Source organism: Vulpes lagopus, chromosome 3 (genome assembly GCF_018345385.1).
Source record: "Vulpes lagopus strain Blue_001 chromosome 3, ASM1834538v1, whole genome shotgun sequence".
In the NCBI taxonomy this organism is placed as follows: domain Eukaryota; kingdom Metazoa; phylum Chordata; class Mammalia; order Carnivora; family Canidae; genus Vulpes; species Vulpes lagopus.
The window spans coordinates 110250445-110269007 of record NC_054826.1 but is presented as its reverse complement, the minus strand read 5'-3'; the positions used below and the strand labels follow the sequence as shown (position 1 = coordinate 110269007).

Sequence of the window (18563 nt, the reverse complement as noted above, 5' to 3'; positions counted from 1 at the left end):
TCCTTGGGCCGAAGGTGCGCTAAATTGCTGAGCCACCCGGGCTGCCCTCTTTCTTTCTTTTTAAAGATTTTATTTATTTATTTGAGAAAGAGAGGGTGAGTGTGGGGGAGGGACAAGGGGAGAGAGGGAGCATACACTGACCAGGGAGCCGGACACGGGGCTCAATCCCAGGACCCAAGATCATGACCTGATCAGAAGGAAGACACCTAACAAACTGAGCCACCCAGGTGCTCCTATAGAGTGTTTCTGTCATTGTGATGGGGTACCTGTTCTCCTGTTTCTAATCTCACCAACTGTCCTCAACCTGAGCTTTTTATTTTAAAATAATTTCAGATTTAGAGAAATTTTGCAAGAATAGATCAAAGAATTCCTGAATATCCATCATGTGTATTCCTTAAATGCTAACATTTAACCATATTTTCTTTATCATTCTCTCTTTTTACATATACTATTTTTTTCTGAACCCTTTTAGAGTGACCTGAAAGCACAATATTCCTTTACCTGAAAACTTTTAAGTAGTTATTTCCTAAAAGCAAAGACTTAAAAAAAAAAAAGAAAAAGGTAGACTGCCAATGCAGGGCTTGAACTCGGCAACCCTGAGATCAAGACCTGGGCTGAAGTCAGACACGTAGCTGATTGAGCCACCCAAGCACCCCAAAGACATTTTCTTAGTAACTGCAGTACCATTATCAAAATTGGGAAAGTAGGGCCGCCCGGGTGGCTCAGCGGTTTAGCACCGCCTTCAACCCAGGGTGTGATCCTGGGGTCCCATGTCGGGCTCCCTGCATAGACCCTGCTTCTCCCTCTGCCTGTGTCTCTGCCTCTCTCTTTCTCTCCCTCATGAATAAATAAAATCTTTATTTATTTCTTTTTTTTTTTTAATTTTTTATTTATTTACGATAGTCACAGAGAGAAAGAGAGGCAGAGACACAGGCAGAGGGAGAAGCAGGCTCCATGCACCGGGAGCCCGACGTGGGATTCGATCCCGGGTCTCCAGGATCGCGCCCTGGGCCAAAGGCAGGCGCCAAACCGCTGCGCCACCCAGGGATCCCATGAATAAATAAAATCTTTAAAAAAAATTGGGAAAGTAGTGTTGGTGCAGCCTTAATAGTGAAGTTACAGACCTTACTCAAATTTTGCCAGTTGTCTCAAAAATGCCTATTAGAGCAAATAAAAAAAAAATTTTTTTCTCATCAGAGATTTAATCCGGGAACTCAGGTTGCATTTAACTCAGGTGCATTTTCTTTTTGTTTTGTTTTTGCATTTAGTTTTCATGTTCATTTAGTCACCTGCATTCTGGAAGCTTCTCAGTCTTTGTTTTTGAAGGCCTTAATATTTTTTAGAGGGTACAGGCTAGTTATTCGGTAGGATGTTTTTTAGTCCATATTTGTGTGATGTTTTTTCTCAATTGAGTTCAGGTTAATGCATTTTTGGCAGGAATAGCGCAGAACCGGATGTTGTGTGTTCAGTAGTGTGTCCTGTCAGGAAGTGCGTGACATTCATTTATCCCATTACTGGTGATCATAATTTCAATTACTTGGTTAGGGTGATACATGTCAGGTTTGTAAATGCTTTTGTAGTTAATAATTATTGATGGGAGAACTTTGAGACTATGTAAAATACTTTGTTTTTCATCAGGATTCCTGCCTGAATCAATGGATCACCAAATGGTGACTTTCCACGGCCCATCATTTTTTCTACATTAGTCGACATTCTGCCTCAAGATCTTTCCCTTTACCCTGTTCATTCATTCATCCATCCATTCATTTATTAATATCAGTAAGAACTCATGGATTCTTAATAATATTCTATTCAATGGATAATAATCCTTTATTTGCCTTATTTTGTTGCTCAGATTATGGGGCCAGTGGAAACCCCCTTTAAGGCTCAGCTCTTACTTTTTGAAGAGATCCAGACTATTTATCATTGGATGACACACTGCTCTCTCTGTCCTATTTTCCATTCATTCTTAAGGGAAAGATACACTGACTCTTCACTCCCACCTGTGCCTCTAGAGCTAAGCTTTCTGTCTGTGCTTTATGGCTCAAAATCACATAGTTTCTAGAAATATACAGTATTGTTGCCATCCTTTCTTTTGTCCTTTTTGCTCCACATATTCCTGCCACAAATATTCTTATTTATGTATGTGTTTCCAGAATTTCTTTATGCAAATACAAACACATGGGGATATATATTTTTATCTGTTTCTTCCTTTTTTTTTTTTAAAGATTTTATTTATTTATTTATTTTTATTTTGGTTTTATTTATTTATTTATTTTTTATTATAGTCACAGAGAGAGAGAGAGGCAGAGACACAGGCAGAGGGAGAAGCAGGCTCCATGCACCGGGAGCCCGATGTGGGATTCGATCCCGGGTCTCCAGGATCGCGCCCTGGGCCAAAGGCAGGCGCCAAACTGCTGCGCCACCCAGGGATCCCTGTTTCTTCCTTTTAACACAAAACATAGTATACTGAATCTTAGAGTTTTCTTCCAGTTAACTTCACACCTTCCTGATCCTTTCTGACCAGAACATAGAGGTCATCTTCTCTGTTTTATAGTTGTATAAATTCCATTTTATGAATGCATCACTTTTATTGAACTCCTTCAGTATTTGTGGAGATTAAACTACCTGTGACTGGAAACTAGCCTCTTTTGTGCCATCCCCTCTGCCACCACTTTCTCTGATACTTTTATTCCTTGACCCCTTTTCTACCTGCAAATAATTACTAGTATGTATGTATTTATTTATTTATTTTAAAGATTTTATTTATTCATGAGAGACAGAGACACAGGCAGAGGGGGGAAGCAGGGTCCATGCACGGAGCCCGATATGGGACTCGATCCTGGGACTTTGGGATCATGCCCTGAGCCGAAGGCAGAGGCTAAACCGCTGAGCCACCCAGGCATCCCTAGTTGTCTTTATTTTTAAGGTTTCATTTTTATTGTCATCTTTGTATCACTGCCAAAGGTTTTGAAAAGCATCTCCAAACCCCTGATTTCATTCTTACCTATTCTCCTGCAGCTGAGTTTCCATCTCTACCATGTGGCAAGGTCATAGTTCTGATGATTACCAGTGACTTTGTACTGTGTGGTGCTAGACTGGCTTTGGTGATTAATTTACATGTAGGAGGGCGAGAAGGACAAAAAGAGAAGGGAGGATTGGCAAGCAGCTAGAAAAGGGGAAGCAGGAAGGCTGGGAGAAAATAGAATAGAGTGTAAGGGGAAAAGTAGGAGAAGAGCATTTTTGGCAGAAGATATGAAATGTATTTTCATAACCAGCTTGTCACATACAGCTGGCTTCTGCATGGTGATGAGCTGGCTTGTGGTACATTGCTGACTGATAGGCCAGTTGGGCCCTCTGGAACGCTGCCCCCAGTCTTCTGTTTCGTAAAACAAGATATAACCCCTTGTCCCATTATGGCATGATCAGTTTCAACAGCAGAGCCTTCATTTAAAAATGTTTGCTTTCTAAAACCTGGAGTTGTCATTAACCTATCTTTCCTGTCGTTCTTATTAATACCGTCAACTATTCTAGTTTCTTAAGATTACCTTGGTGTTATTCTTTGCTTTTCATTTCCAGTCAAGTCCACCATTGTGGCTGAGGATGTTACACATTTACTCGAATTAGTACACTAGGTTTCTATCCCTGTTTATTAGCAGGTTGTGTCCTACTTTTACCCAGCTATTCCTCCCTTTTTCTTTCCCTGTCAATACTGCTCCCTGAAATCACCATGCTGACCATTCTCCCTGCTTTACTGGTGTTCATCTCTGCTCCCTTGCCTGAAAAGGCCCACCTTTGTCTGTAGAAGACTCTTCTTCAAGATCCTTCAAGAAGATCAACTTACTGCTCCTTGAAGACTTCCGTAGCTCTAACAGCTCTTGTGCATATCTTATTTTCCTGTACTTGCTTACAGCCTCTGCCAAATGATTGCTTGTTTCCTTATTTAGGTGTGTTCAGTTGTTTCTACAAAATTCTAGTTTAAAATCATGTTTTCTGCTTAGGTTTTCCTAGTGCCAGAGACTGCTTGGCTTGTAGGAATTCGTAAGCAAGTTTTATTGTTTCATTGACTAAACATTGTATAGGTTACCACTAAATAGTTTTGGATGCAGAGTCAGCTCATCCATGTAACTTTGAGGGTCTGCTTCTCAACTGTACTGTGGAAAAAGTGTACTTTTTAATGGGATTTTTTTTTTTCCCTAACAAATGATATACTGATCTGAATAGTGTGACCTTCTCAGGAGTGTGTCCTAGAGATCTTTATCTGTAAAGCTATGTTTGTTAGGTGGTCCCCAAGATCACCCTCAGGTTTGATGATTCACTGGGATTCAACATACAGCTGTACTCATGGCTATGATCTATTACATCAAGTATCAGAAAAGGCACATTGAACAAAATGCAGAGGAAACTAGGTGTCTATTGCCAAGAGTTCTCTCCCTGTCATGTCACACAAGACATGCTCAATTTGTCTAGCATCAAATTATGACAACATGTGTAAGACATCTACCAGGAAAGCTCGTTAGAAATTCAGGTTTCTTTTAGGGGCCGGTCACATAGGCACCCTCTAACATGTACCAACATCCCAGATTCCCAAAGGGAAAGGTTTTCAGCATAAACTGTATTGTTTGTATAGTTTACCCTTATCACTTAGGGAATGATGGGAACCTCTCTGAAATCCAGCTGCCTTGACACCAAGCCAAGGGCTGACCTTTGTAAGGATCTCAGTCTCAGACCTGCTGTGTTAACTCTTCTCTGCATGCCATGGAAATCTACAAACCCCCTTCAATTTCTTAACCTGCTGTGTAGGATTCTATGGTATGAGTACATTATGGTTTAACTTTTCTCTGTTGATTGGCTTTTAGGCTATTTTACAGGATCTGTTTTTGTACAATTTCTTTTTTATGGGCTTAGATTGGAATTGATGGATCATGACATAGTGACATTTGAAAATCTAATATTAGATACTTCCAACTTCTTCACTGGTGGACTCTATTAGTCCATACTTCAACAGCAGCTTATAAAAGTACCCTTTGAAAGTGATTACTTTTTTTTTTTAGTTTTTAAAAAGATTTTTATTAAAAAAAAAAAGACTTTTATTTTATTTTGACAGAGAAAGGGAAGAGCACAAGTAGGCACAATGGCAGGCAGAGGGAGAGGGAGAAGCAGACTCCCCACTCAGTAGGGAGCCTGACATGGGGCTAGATCCCAGGACTCTGAGATCATGACCTGAGCCAAAGGCAGAGGCTTAACTGACTGACCCATCCCCGTACCCTGGAAGTGATTACTTCTAATGATACTCCTCTTGGGAATGTAGGAAAAACTGACCCATCAAGCACTGGGAAGAGCAGGACAAGGAAGGGCATTCTGGATCCCAGCTGTGTCCTGCTGCTAGCATGGGCACTTGTCTTACCCATTCTCTTCCTGCTCCCAAGACTGTTCTGACACTCTTTTGCTTCTTCCTCTCTCTAATCTCTCTCCTTATTGCCTTTAATCATATGTTTGGAGGCTTGTAATTTTTTTGTCTTTTATTACAGATAATTTCAAACGTACATAGATTAGAACAGAACTGAATAAGGAAGCTACGTGCACCCATTTCAGCAATTGCCAACATTTTGTCAATCATGTTGCATTTTTCTCTTTTCCTTTTTTGAGGAATGGGGTGGGGCCTGGAGTAGTGAAAGCAAATCCTGGGCTTTAGGGTATTTTAAACATTTCTCTGGTAGTAATTTACAAAAATAATATACATGTTAACATTTCAAATTGAGATGTACTTTTTATTATTTAAGTAATCTCTATACCCAAAATGGGACTTGAACAGTCTCCACCCTGAGATCGAGTCAAACACTTCTGACTGAGCCAGCCAGGAGCCCCCAAGATGCACGTTTTATTTTATTTATTTTATTTATTTAATTTTTTAAAAGATTTTATTTATTTATTCATGAGAGACACAGAGAGAGAGAGAGAGACAGCGACACAGGCAGAAGGAGAAGCAGGCTCCATGCAGGGAGCCTGATGTGGGACTCGATCCTGGGACTCCGGGATCACGCCCTGGGCTGAAGGCAGGCACTAAACCACTGAGCCACCCAGAAGTCCCAAGATGCACTTTTTTAAAAAAATTAATTTCTCTAAATACTTGGTCCAGTTGTGAGGTTACTCTGTTCCTAGTTCAGGAGGATGTTTCCTTGTGTCTTTTTCTCTAAATTTGTATAAAGTTGTTCAAACACATACAAACAGCTTGAAAAAAGTATGGGATAACATTCACATTTCTGCAATTTGCTTTTTCTTTTTTTAAAAAAAGGAATATTCTTCAGTGGCTGGCTGGCTCAGTCGGTGGAGCCTGGGACTCTTGGTCTTAGGGTTGTGGGTTTAAGCCCCACATTAGGTTTAGTGATTAGTTTAAAAAACAGTACAATCTTTATAATAGAATAAACATTTAAATTAAACAATATAAAAATCTTTTAAAAATTTTTAAATAAAACCTTTAAAAATTAAAAAATCTTAAACTTTTTTAAAATTAAAAGGTCTTCAAAAATTTTTTGAAAAGAACATTCTTTCAAATCAATAAACAGATCCACTCCTTTTCGATACAAAATGCTCTGCTATGCCATAGAATAGCCATTTCTTCATTAACAGACATTTCGTTTTTCTGCTTTTCAGCCCTTGTGAACCTTGCAGTGAACTTTGATATGCACATGGCCTTGCATACTAGGAGTTTATTACCATCAGATACATTCTGCTGAATAAGTTGGCTAACTACCATGTGTATAACTTGTTAAAACTCTTACCACAATACTTTCCAAAGATTATAATAGTTTTTCACCAGCAATATAAGAGAACCTTTTAACTGTCATTCTTGTTAGCACTAGGTATTATTATTATTATTATTTAATATTTTATTTATTTATTCATGAGAGACACAGAGAGGGAGAGAGAGAGGCAGACAGGCAGAGGGAGAAGGAGGCTCCATGCAGGGAGCCTGATGTGGGACTCGATCCCGGGTTTCCAGGATCAGGCCCTGGGCTGAAGGCGGCACTAAACCTCTGAGCCACCAGGGATGCCCAGCACTAGGTATTATTACTCTTGAACATTTTTGCCAGTAAAATTAGAAAACAAAAGTATAACATTATAATTTCATTTTTTAAATTTGCATTTATCGAAAAGAAAAATTTGTTTTTAAAAATAATATTTAGAATTTTGTTGATACTAGCAAATATAAACTTGGTTCACTACTAGGAAATCCATCAACACAATTAATCATTAGCCATCAAAAGATGAAAAGCATATAACCGTTTCAGTAGATACAAGAAAGATATCCAACAAAGTATTGCAGGCACCCATGACCGAATCTCCCAGCAAACCAGAACCTGAGAACAGCTTTTTACTTTTTAAAATATTAACATCTACTCATTTAATGTTAATGCTTGAAAATTTTAATATTTAATTTTTTTATTTTTATTTATTTATGATAGTCACACAGAGAGAGAGAGAGGGACAGAGACACAGGCAGAGGGAGAAGCAGGCTCCATGCACCAGGAGCCCGACGTGGGATTCGATCCCGGGTCTCCAGGATCGCGCCCTGGGCCAAAGGCAGGCACTAAACTGCTGCGCCATCCAGGGATCCCTAATATTTAATTTTTTAATGCTATCATTCACACATGGTTCAGAAATTAAAGTATATGAAGAGGTTTGTATAGTGAAAGCCTTGCTCCCATCCCTCACCTGCCTAGTTCCTCCTTCCTCCTCACAGTCACTACTTGTTTCTGAGGAGTTCCTTTTTTTTCCCTGAGGAGTTCTTTTATAGTCAGTTTGTACACGTACAGGGAAATGGGAGTGCATATCCTCTCCCTTGCTTTTTACACAGATGATAGCATACTGTATACTCTGTCATGCATCTGACATTTTCCATAATGAATTTTTCCTAAAGGACAGGCTTTTTTGCTCACTTCTGGTGGCATTCTAGCTACCTTCCCCTGCCCCTTGCCTCAGATATTGAACTCCTCAGATATGGGACCTTACAGCCACGCACTAGCTGTATCTAGTTGTTTCTCCCACGTCACCATCCCATAGACATTCACAAAAGAAATGCTGCAGTTGCTCTCAAAGATCACCAGTGCCTGGTCTCCTCTTGTTGAGACCAGTGGCTGTTCAGTCTTTGTCTTTGTTTTTTGTTTGTTTGTTTGTTTTTTCCTCTTGCTCCTGATAACACAGCTATGGTTCTTGGAACTCTAATATCTTCTTTCCTGCAGTACATTTTACCATATTGGTAGATTACCTTCTTGTAAAAGGTGGAATGAAACAAGGAAAGGATTTTGGAGGCATGCAGTCTGGGGAAAGATATACTAGAAGATCTATCAGTTTAATATGTCTAAAGCAAAAGGTTTTGTTCTCTGTGACTCCTGAAAGGAGCTGGTACTTTAGTGTGGGGGGTTTCATGCTGTAGAGGAAAGACCAGGACATTGAGAACCTTGATTTGAATCTTGACTTCTCCCTATACTAGCTATATGACCTTGGACAATTGATTTCACTTTTCTGTGTTTCAGTATCTTCATCTGTAAAAGGGTAACATCTTTATCACTTTTAAAAAAGTGATAATGAAATGGGAAAATATACATGAAGTGCCCAGAATAGTCTCTGATGTTCATTTTTTTATAGAGGGGTAGAGAGAGGCGGGGCGTGGGGTAGAGAGAATCTTAAGTAGGTTCCACACTCAGCATGGAGCCTGATGTGGGACATTGCACAACTCTGAGTCAAGACCTGAGTTGAAACCAAGATCGAATGCTTAACTGGCTGAGCTACCCAGGTACCCTTAGTCACATTAAAAAAAAAAAAAAAATTATTTATTTATTTATCCATGGGAGACAGAGAGAGAGAGAGAGAGGCAGAGATAGGCAGAGGAGAAGCAGGCTCCCTGTGGGGATCCGGATGCAGAACTTGATCCCAGGACCCTGGACCCAAGGAAGACGCTCAACCACTGAGCCACCCAGGTGCCCCAGTCACTGACATTTTAATCACTCTGAGGTTTCTTCTCATTCCTAGTTCCAGAACTTGCAGATTTGAGGTGCCCTGCTAGTAACCTTCAAGGAATGAATGATTGCTGACTGAAATGTTACCTTGTGGAGCATTTGTCCAATATGGTGAACCATATAGACCTATCAGATCTATCAGCCTTTCCTCCTTCTGATAGATATGTAAATGTTAGGAGTCAGATGTCTTAAGTGACTCTACTAGCATTTAAATCCCAAAAGCTTGGGACACCTGGGTGGCTCAGTGGTTGGGCAGCTGCCTTCATCTCAGGGCATGATCCTGGGGTTCCAGGATCGAGTCCCACATCGGCTTTCTCCCTCTGCCTGTGTCTCTGCCTCTCTGTGTGTTTGTCGTGAATAAATAAATAAAATCTTTAAAAAAAAAAAAATCCCAAAAGCCAAAGTGTTTGGGTACAGGTGTTTTGGCCCAGGTGGCATATTTATATATTTTTCCACTTGGCTTTCTGGAGGAGGAGATATGAGTTAGGTGTGGTCAGTTGGCTGTTGTGACAGTACTGAGGAATAGAACTTTCCCCTCTCTTTAGAATATCAGCTGAGACTGTAGTTTTCCCTTGAGAACTATGTGCTGCATCTTCTAAGTACTAAAGCCACCATTTGGGGCCTGGAAAACACTTGCTAACCTCAACAAAAAGCCTTCAAAATGAAAAATGAGAAGAGAGAAAAAACTCCAGGTAAATAGTAAGGGAGCATGCCATAGGGTAGAATTACAGTGACAAGAAGATTGGACAAAGACCTGTGTCTGTAATTCACGGGAGGGCACAAAGAACAGGTGCTGAAGATTCCTGATGTTTCTGCATAATAAGTGCCCATAAAATCTTGATAAAAGGGACGCCTGGATGGCCCAGCGGTTGAGCGCCTGCCTTCAGCCCAGGGCATGATCCTGGAGTCCCCGGATCGAGTCCCGGATCGAGTCCCACGTTGGGTTCCCTGCATGGAGCCTGCTTCTCCCTCTGCCTGTGTCTCTCCCCCTCTCTCTTTGTCTCTGCCTCTCTCTCTCCCTCTGTCTCTCATGAATAAGTAAATAAAATCTTTTTAAAAAAATCTTGATAAAAGTAAAGACAGTCATGAGTGCCACTGAGAACTGGTGAGAGGAGTTTATAACTAGGCATTTGAGTGCTTACTAGAGGCACTGTGTTAAGTAAGCACTCCTCATTCAGTCTGTACAAAAATGTTATGAAGTACAGAAATTATCTCCAATTTTAAGGAAGACACTGAGGCTTATAGAAGGTTAAATAGAGCTGGTAATCTGCTCTTGATGGAGGACAGGACAGTGACATAAGTTCATCTGTTTACTGATTTTACTGTTAATCATATGCCGTGGCTAGTTCCATCCCTGACTTAGTCGGGATCACAGTGCGTGGGCTTGCTCACTCTACTTGCCTCCCTGACATAGAAGAGGCGCGAGAGTGAGTCATGGTTGTAGTTGGCATGATTCTGTTTTGCTACTCTGGTAGCCACATGGCAGTTCTACTTGGAACAAAATGACAACGGAATATAGCAACAGTTCTACTCTCTTTCCAATTTCTGACCGAAGTTAGTGGTCACATATTCAACTTTGCTGGATTACTATCAATCATACATAGTGTCACTCGTTCTGGTTTTCACTGCCTACCTGCAGCTCCTCTCAGGGTGTCCCATCAGCTGAGCCAGCTGCAGTTCAGCGTGATGTCACTGCACTCCAGTTTGCCACATATTTGCTTGTCTCTGATTCTCTCTTCTGCATCCCCGGTGCCACCTGCATTTTGGCCTCAGTAAACTATTTGCAGTTCCCCAAAATGTCTACTTCACGTTCCTTGAACCTTATCTTGTCTGCCCCGTATTTATAATATTCTCTCCAGGAAGCTTCCTCAGGACAATTAGGTAGTTCCTCTTTATGTATTGATTTTCTTCAACTATCTGGTTTTTGGTGTCTGTTGATATTGTGGATAAAGGTTTAGGTTCTAGAATCTAGGGTGATTGATGTAGGTAACTAGAGTGAGTTTCCTCTAACTTGGCTCATTTCTGTAGAGGTTTCTGCCTTGACTGGAATGGCTGGCCTGCAGTTCTGTATCTGAGAAGTGTGGTGATTGGAAGGCTTCGCTTCAGGGTATGATGGACAGTGGTGATACTTTCCAATAAAGACTTTGATCTGGGCCACAAAACCCTTGCAGGAGCCTTGCCCGCCTCCTGCCTAGGTCTGGTTCCTTTAGAGAGTGTTTTTCTGCTTTTAGGCTGGATTCAAGTTCAGCTGCTATTGTGTGGCCATGTATTCACGGGGATGGAGAGTGGGTAGGAGATATTGAATAGTTTGGCCTTTCTATTCCTCAGGCAGTCTCTTTGCTCCGTGTCTATTTCTGCTTTTCCTGCTCTGTTGGAACCTCTCTGGAGCTCCACCAGAGGATGGCACGTACCTCCATTCAAGACTTCTCTCGGGTTGTAGCTTTCTTTGCTTTTGCGCATGCCTCAGCTCTGAAGAGATAGATTACCTTTTTTCCTATCATTTCAGTAAGGGGGAGTGGAAAGGAAGAGGCAGTCCCATTTGCTCAGTCTCTCATTTTGAAATCCTGAACCAGAGCTTCTGTTGACAACTCTGAGCTTTTCTGATCTTTAGAATTGAAACAGACTTGTATAATAAGTGTATTATTGATTCTCATGTATTGATAGAATGGTTTGGAATGTTTATAGAATATGAAATTATTGTAAAGCTGAAATGCATGATATTTTTATGAATAACTTGTGTTTTGAAAAAATAATAGTTTTTTAGAGCAAGGAAAGCCAAAGATACCCCAGATACTTGGGCAGAGAGGGTTGTGGGGAGGTCTGAGGCATTGCTCCTAGCTACTAATTGATGATTGGCGTGAGAAGCAAGGTAACTCTGGCTTAACACAAGATTTACATTCTAGAATTGGAGGGAGTAGCTTGTTTCCTAGAGTAAAATTTGCTAATTTTAGGTTGTCTTCCTTGACTTGACATGAAGATAAAAGCTCTGCTACTTGTGACTTGACTAAAGCAAAGTACAAAATAGCAGCCCCAGAGTTAGACTGAGGTTGCAGGTTGTGCTTTATTTCAGTGAATGATGAAAAGAGTAATTTGTCATGTCTTTATTTCTAATAAGAGTGAAAATGAATCTGTATGCAACATTATTTTTATTTCTTAATACATTCTGGGAAAGTTAATTGCAACTGTGTGGTTCAGGGATTTAGTGCAAGAAGAAGAACAGTTGATGGAAGAAAAGAAAAAGAAAAAAGACGACAAGAAAAAGAAGGAAGCTGCTCAAAAGAAGGTAGTATATATGTATAAACTATCTATTAAGCAGTCTAAACAGATTTAAAAAGAAAACTACTCTTATTGGATCTTTTAAAGCATTTGATTGTATGTTTTAACTTTAGTGGAGATTCATTTTAATATTTAATGTTTCTGATTATGCATATTAGTAACTTGCCAAGTGTGTACAATTTAATGCATAGTTATTTAATCTTGCCGATAGTTTTTTCAAAGGTAAGTGCTTTATATAAGTAATGAGCTGTTCCTAGGTTCTAATAATATATACATCTCTCCCTACTTGAGAAGAACATGGAATTTGTAGCTGCATAGAGAGCTGCATTGAAATCTGACTCTCCCACATAGTGTACTACATGGTGTGTCCTTAAACTTTATTTAGCCTCTCTGGGCCTTAGTTTCCTTATGTTTTGTAAAATGAGAATTTAAACGAGATAATACACATAATGCACATAGTAGGAAATAAGGTGTCAGTTTCCTTTTCATTTTTTGTTTAGTACCTGGGCTGATTTCAAGAATTTGCTGCTTACGTTAAGATATTTGAAAATAAGCCTGAGGTGTAATTTGCTACAGAGGGTCTCTAGAAGGTACATAGTCAGAAGCTGTAATCAGAACAATACAAACTGTGGAAAGAGAAAAGATTATGTTCATAATTATAAAGTTTTTGTTTGTTTTTACAAAATCTGAATCCTGATGACAGCTGGGCACTCATCTACTGTATCAAGGTTTCAAGGACCTTAAAAATTTTTTTAAAGACCCAGTGAAATTACTATTATACTCTTATATTCCATTGACAGCTCTGACTTTAGTTTCTAACCTTTTGCCAGGCACTGTGTTACAGCTGCACACTTACCTCCACATTATTTAATAGGGAAAAATAGCATCCAAATCTGTGGTAGGTAGGGTAGGTAGGTAGGGAGCTGTTGAAGCACAGAGAACTGCTTTCACTCCACCTGGAATGGGGCCGATGGAAGGGAAAATTGTCTTAGAGTAGAAGTTAGCCAAGTGAACCAGGAGTGGAATAGAACGGGATTGCAAGCTGAGTCAACCCAACGATACTCAACCTGCAGCCTTAGAAGAGTATGAGCTTTGATTGGGGGTTGAGGGGCAGGACGCCAAGGGCAGAAGTATCAGAGGGTGAAACTGCAGAGGGTGGTGGTAGGCTGTGGACTCTTCTCCAGGTTTCAGCTATTAGGTGTTGGGGAAAACACTGAAGGCCTTTCAGTCGACTGAGGTAAAAGTTTGTGTTTGAGAATGTTTACTTTAGCAAACCGTGGGCTTGGATTGGAAGAAGTAGAAACTAGAGGCTCGGATGCTAGTAGAGGGACTGTGGAAAGAACCCACAGAGTTGTTGGAAGGATATGAAAGGAGAGGGACTTCAATTGACGCTCAGGTTCCAGACTGAGTGATGGGAGTACATCTCAGGAGCAGTTAACCAGATTAGGGAATAGAAAGGGAGAAAGAGAATTTTGTCCTGGAGTGCTGAGCTGACCGCATGATCAGCGAGTGCTGGGGAAGGGTAGATTACAGAGCTCTGGACAATCGAGGGTGAAGAGGTGATAGGTGACCCTTGGCATTTGGCCTTTTGCCTGCTCTCAGAGGTGACTGGGAGGGATGCATCTGTAATTGTCACAATCAGGCTTTAGAATAGGTTTCTAGTATGTAGTTTTGGCATTGCCAGTACCATAGATCTCTGTGAGAGGCCTGTTGACACAGGTTGGTGTTTGCCATGTTGTGATCAGTCTTTAGCTGATAATTTGTTGTGGAAAAAGTTGTATCCTCTTTAAGTTAAGGTTGGGAGAAGGTTCTGAGACTCTTGGTCTTTGGTGTGAAGACCATTTACTGAGTGATAGGGACCTGCTAGGAAACTTCAGAGACTTGTAAGAAGATACATAGGTATACTTTATGTAGAATTGGTAGTGTGGCAAGCATCTGAGTGTTGACATTAGATCTGTTGATCCCTGCTTCTAAGGAATTCAGAATGTAGCTGTTAGGTTGTCTACGAAATGGCTAGAGAAGAAGAAGAAGCCTAAGGTACTATATAATGAAGCGTGTTTCTTTAGATTTTACCCTATTTACTAAGGAAATTCTGAAAAAGGGAGGGGGTCACTGGAATGATTTCTTTAAAAGTTACATTTTTAAAAGGAGTGATGTAAGTAAAAATATTTAGGGTTGTAACAAATACAAATAATGGCTCTAATTGCCAAGGCTCATCTTTATGGTCTTTCATAACCAAATCTCTGACTCACCAAGTCAGTGTCTTTAACATGAGAATGATCACTTTTGTGCCATTTGGCCTCTCACCAGATCTGAAGTGACAGCTTTTCATATTCTTTCCCACTCCATCCCTGCCTCACCCCATTCCAGTCTCTCACCCTAACCATGTCCTACTGGAATCATCACAGAGGCTTAGCAATAACGGAGAGTGTTTTCTTCAGCCAGATCTTCAGCATTGGTAGGGTATTCCTGTGTATCCTGTAGACACAGTAATATCTGGCCACTGAACACAATATAAAGGAAATTTAATACCTCGAATAAATGTTAAGTGTAGGGGGGTAGACTGCTACTGTAAATAAGACTGTTCTTCAAATTCCAAATAATCAGCTTACAACTGAATTTGAATAACACATTGTGAAGTAAGGACAGCTGGTATTTCTATAGGCTGTTACCAAATAGCTATTAAAAAAAAAAACAAAAAACAAAAAAGAATCCCAAGTTGGCATGCTTACAGCCCATATGAAAGATTGTGAGTCACAAGACTTTTAAGACAAGTTTCCTTAAGCTTGTTTTTTGTCTGTGGTAGGAGCCAGCAGGTGTATACAGGTAGGTGGCAGACATCTACATAAGCCAGGTAGGCAGGCCCATTTATATGAATGTTGGAACATAAACTCACTATGATAAAAACAATCTGCCTGTTTTATGTAATGTATGCATATGTTTAAAAAAAACCCTATTTTTATTTCTGAGAAAGACTTCAGATAACTATCTGTTCTGATCTATTCATTTTAGGTAGAAGGAGCCCAAGCATTAAAATGAGTTAAGTGGCCAACCATGTTTTTGTCAGAGTGACAGAACTGGGAATAGGATAGGAAGCTTCTTAGACCCCCAGCTGACACTTTTCCAAAACTAGATGCCATGGTGTTTCCTTTGTACTTTTTTTTTTTTTTTTTTAAGATTTTATTTTTAAGTAATCTCTACACCCCGTGTGGGGCTCAAACTCACAACCCTGAAATTCAGAGTCACACGTTCCACCACGTGAGCCAGCTGGGTGCCCCTGTCCTTTATACTTATTTTTCACCACCTAAAGGTGAACTTTTTTTTTTTTTAAAGCTGCAAATAATAAAACGTAGTTTCTGTAAAGCATTTAAGACATCTTTATGCTGTGTACAGAAACATGGTTCCTGGCGGCCATTGTGATATTTTTAAGGAATTCAAATTCAGATTACAGGTTATTTTCTATTTTAAATAATAACCAGGTAACACAACTCCTTCTATAAATGATGAGACACCAGCAAGGCTCACTGTAATGTTTTTATTATGGTAGTTTTTAAAAAATTTTGTCTGCTTAAACATAAATTTAAGTATTTAAATTCCTCTTTCAAGAAATTTTACACAAAATTTATATATTTTCATGACATTTCAGCCTCAGTACATCTCTCACAACGAGATCAGTGACTGGATGGCTCTATTTTTAATTTTGTTACTTGAAAAGCTTTTGATTTCATATCTAAGAATCAGGGCTATTATCTTCTAAGTCCAAGGCTTAGGAAATAAGGATTTTAGCTTCTAAAAAAGGGGCTTTAGCTTTAAAAAAAGGGGCAACAGTGGTAGCAGTGGCTTGTTACCATGGATTTGTCTTCAGGATCTGTTTTTAGATGAAGTATCTAGAAGGAATCTAGAGAGAAATGTTGTGAGGAGGGGAAAAGAGGTTGAGAAATAGATTAATTAGAGAGGGATAATTTAGTATAACCTTTAAGCATGTAATTGTAGTTCCTAGAAAGCAAATAATGGTTGAGGGGCCAAAGGGAAGCAGCAGTACAAATTGGGATCTTTCAGTGTTGAGAATGCTTTAAAGTTAGTGTTTATGAGTATTTTTGTTATTGTGTTAGGAGCTGAAGGGATTGTTACAGGCTTTGTGGATTTAAATGTACTCAGTTTGGGTTTAAGGGAGACTTACATTATAGAAAACTTCCAACTTTCATTCCTCTTTTCTGGAATTTTAGTATTAATCGTCATGTCTCCCAAAGGCCATGTCGTTCTGAGACTAGGGATCATGTTCAGTGTGCAAATAGCAAACTTTCTCAGTAGCCTGGGTGGTAAGGTAACATAACCGGGCTGGAGCACTACAGCCCTCTAGGGCAGCCAAGTGTTCTCTTACAGTCCTGCCCCTGATTTCAGCTGACAAGTCTCAGTTCCCTTTTTAAAAAACAAACAAAAAACATCTGCCGTATGCAGCGGTCTGAGGTCTAGTCTAGGCTGAGTGCTGCTTGCTAAGAAATCCTAGAAAAGCTTTCTGACTCCTAATTATCTCATTCAAAATGGGTGAATTGAGCCATCAATTCTTTATTCCCGATACTAGTTTTTAATACCTGGCACTGTGAGATATGGTAGATGATTTGGAAAAGAGAAAAGGAATGGGACATGGGAACCTGGAGTGTGTTTCAGTTGGGCCATTTCCCAGGGTGAAAAGACTAAGCCAGGGCACCAGCACATGTGGTTGGTGACAGCAGCAGCAGCAACAATTAATACCTCTTGAATGCTTCCTGCATGCCTGGCAGGGTCCTTAAGGCCACCCTCCACCTACCCCGCACCCCCAGCTCTCTTCATGAATTCAGTCCATCTAGGCTCACAACAGCTTCGGGGTAGGTGTTTTTGTTTTTGTTTTTTAAGATTTTATTTATCCATGAGAGGCACAGAGAGGGAGAGAGAGGCAGAGACACAGGCAGAGGGAGAAGCAGGCTCCATGCAGGGAGCCCGATGCGGGACTCGATCCTGTGTCTCCAGGATCAGGCCCTGGGCTGAAGGCAGCGCTAAACTGCTGAGCCACCCGGGCTGCCAGGGGTAGGTGTTTTTGTTCTTGTCTTATAGATGAGGAAACTGAGCTTTAGGGAAGTTAACTAATTTTGACCAAGGTCACATAGTGTTAAATGGTGGAGCCAGGATTCAGAGTCTGGCTTCAGACGCTGAGCTCTTAGCCACTCAAGTACGCTTAGGGATTGAGGGGTTGGGACAAGTGGTGCAGAGCCTGACAGAAACAAAGAACGTGGCATTCTGTGTGTCTACCACTTGTCTGATACCTTTCTTCATGAAGCGAGGCAATTGTAGTAATTGCATGTGGACTCACAGCTTTTTTTTTTTTTTTTTTAAAGCAGGCTCTATACCCAACATGGGGCTCAAACTCATGACCCTGAGATCAAGAGTCACATGCTCCACCAACTGAGCCAGCCAGATACCTCTGTTTTTGTTTTTGTTTTTAAGAAAAAAAGTCAATATGGAAATAATCTTACTTCTAGATTTGACAGATTCCTTTATAATTCTGTTGTACAAGAGGATCTACAGTGATACCTAACATTTGAATAATGTTGTAAAAAAAAAAATCTTTCTGTGTTGTAGTTGAGCCTCATAATAGCCCTGAAAGGTAAACAATACAGTCTCCCCCATCCCCCTCGATTTGAGGAATAAGGAAACTGAGACCCAGAGGGTTTAAATGATAAGGTCATATAAAAGTAAAAAAGAAATGATAAAGTTAGTTTTAACATTTTATGTAACCAAACATATCTAACATGTTAATGTTCTAACATGTAATCCATAGCAAATATTGTTAATGAGATATTTTACCTTCTTTTAGTGCTAAAAAGTAGAAATCTGGTATTTTACACATAGCAGTTTGGACTCCGTTTACTTCAGGGGTTGGTAGCAACATATGAACATGGCTACCATTTTGAACAGTGTAGACAAATACTCTTAAAATCACTGAGCCTGTTTGGAAAATTACCTTTTTAATGGTTTGAGTAATATGCTATGTTCCTGGTCCAATCCACAAAGCCTCCCCCCCCCCCCCCAAAGACTTATTTTAAAGAAGTGTCACTTGCTGAGTTCTGTTTCCTCTTAACCTGTTAGGAGCTCTTGGGTTCTATCTATTATTCACATACCTTCAGTATATTAGTCAATATTCTGATGGGCAAACACCTTGGATGTCTTCTCGGTGCCATTCTCTGTAGATGACAGAATAATGCTTGAAGTTGACTGTTGTTCTGAAGCAAC

At 40.1% G+C, this 18563-nt stretch overlaps 1 protein-coding gene across 9 annotated transcripts in view; it reads left to right on the top strand.

Moving 5' to 3' along the window:
• The window catches only part of TNRC6A (trinucleotide repeat containing adaptor 6A), a 106502-nt gene that overhangs the window by 12950 nt on the left and 74989 nt on the right, over positions 1–18563 (top strand). For 7 of the 9 annotated variants that reach the window (XR_005986861.1, XM_041749422.1, XM_041749421.1 and 4 more), the window contains exon 3: positions 12216–12303. The exons of the other annotated variants lie outside the window; for them this stretch is intronic. Coding sequence is in view for 6 of the 7 variants with exons in the window: in XM_041749421.1 (XP_041605355.1) it covers positions 12216–12303 (88 nt within the window). In the remaining variant the exon portion in view is untranslated. The remainder of the gene's footprint in view (positions 1–12215; positions 12304–18563) is intronic. 9 annotated transcript variants of the gene reach the window in all.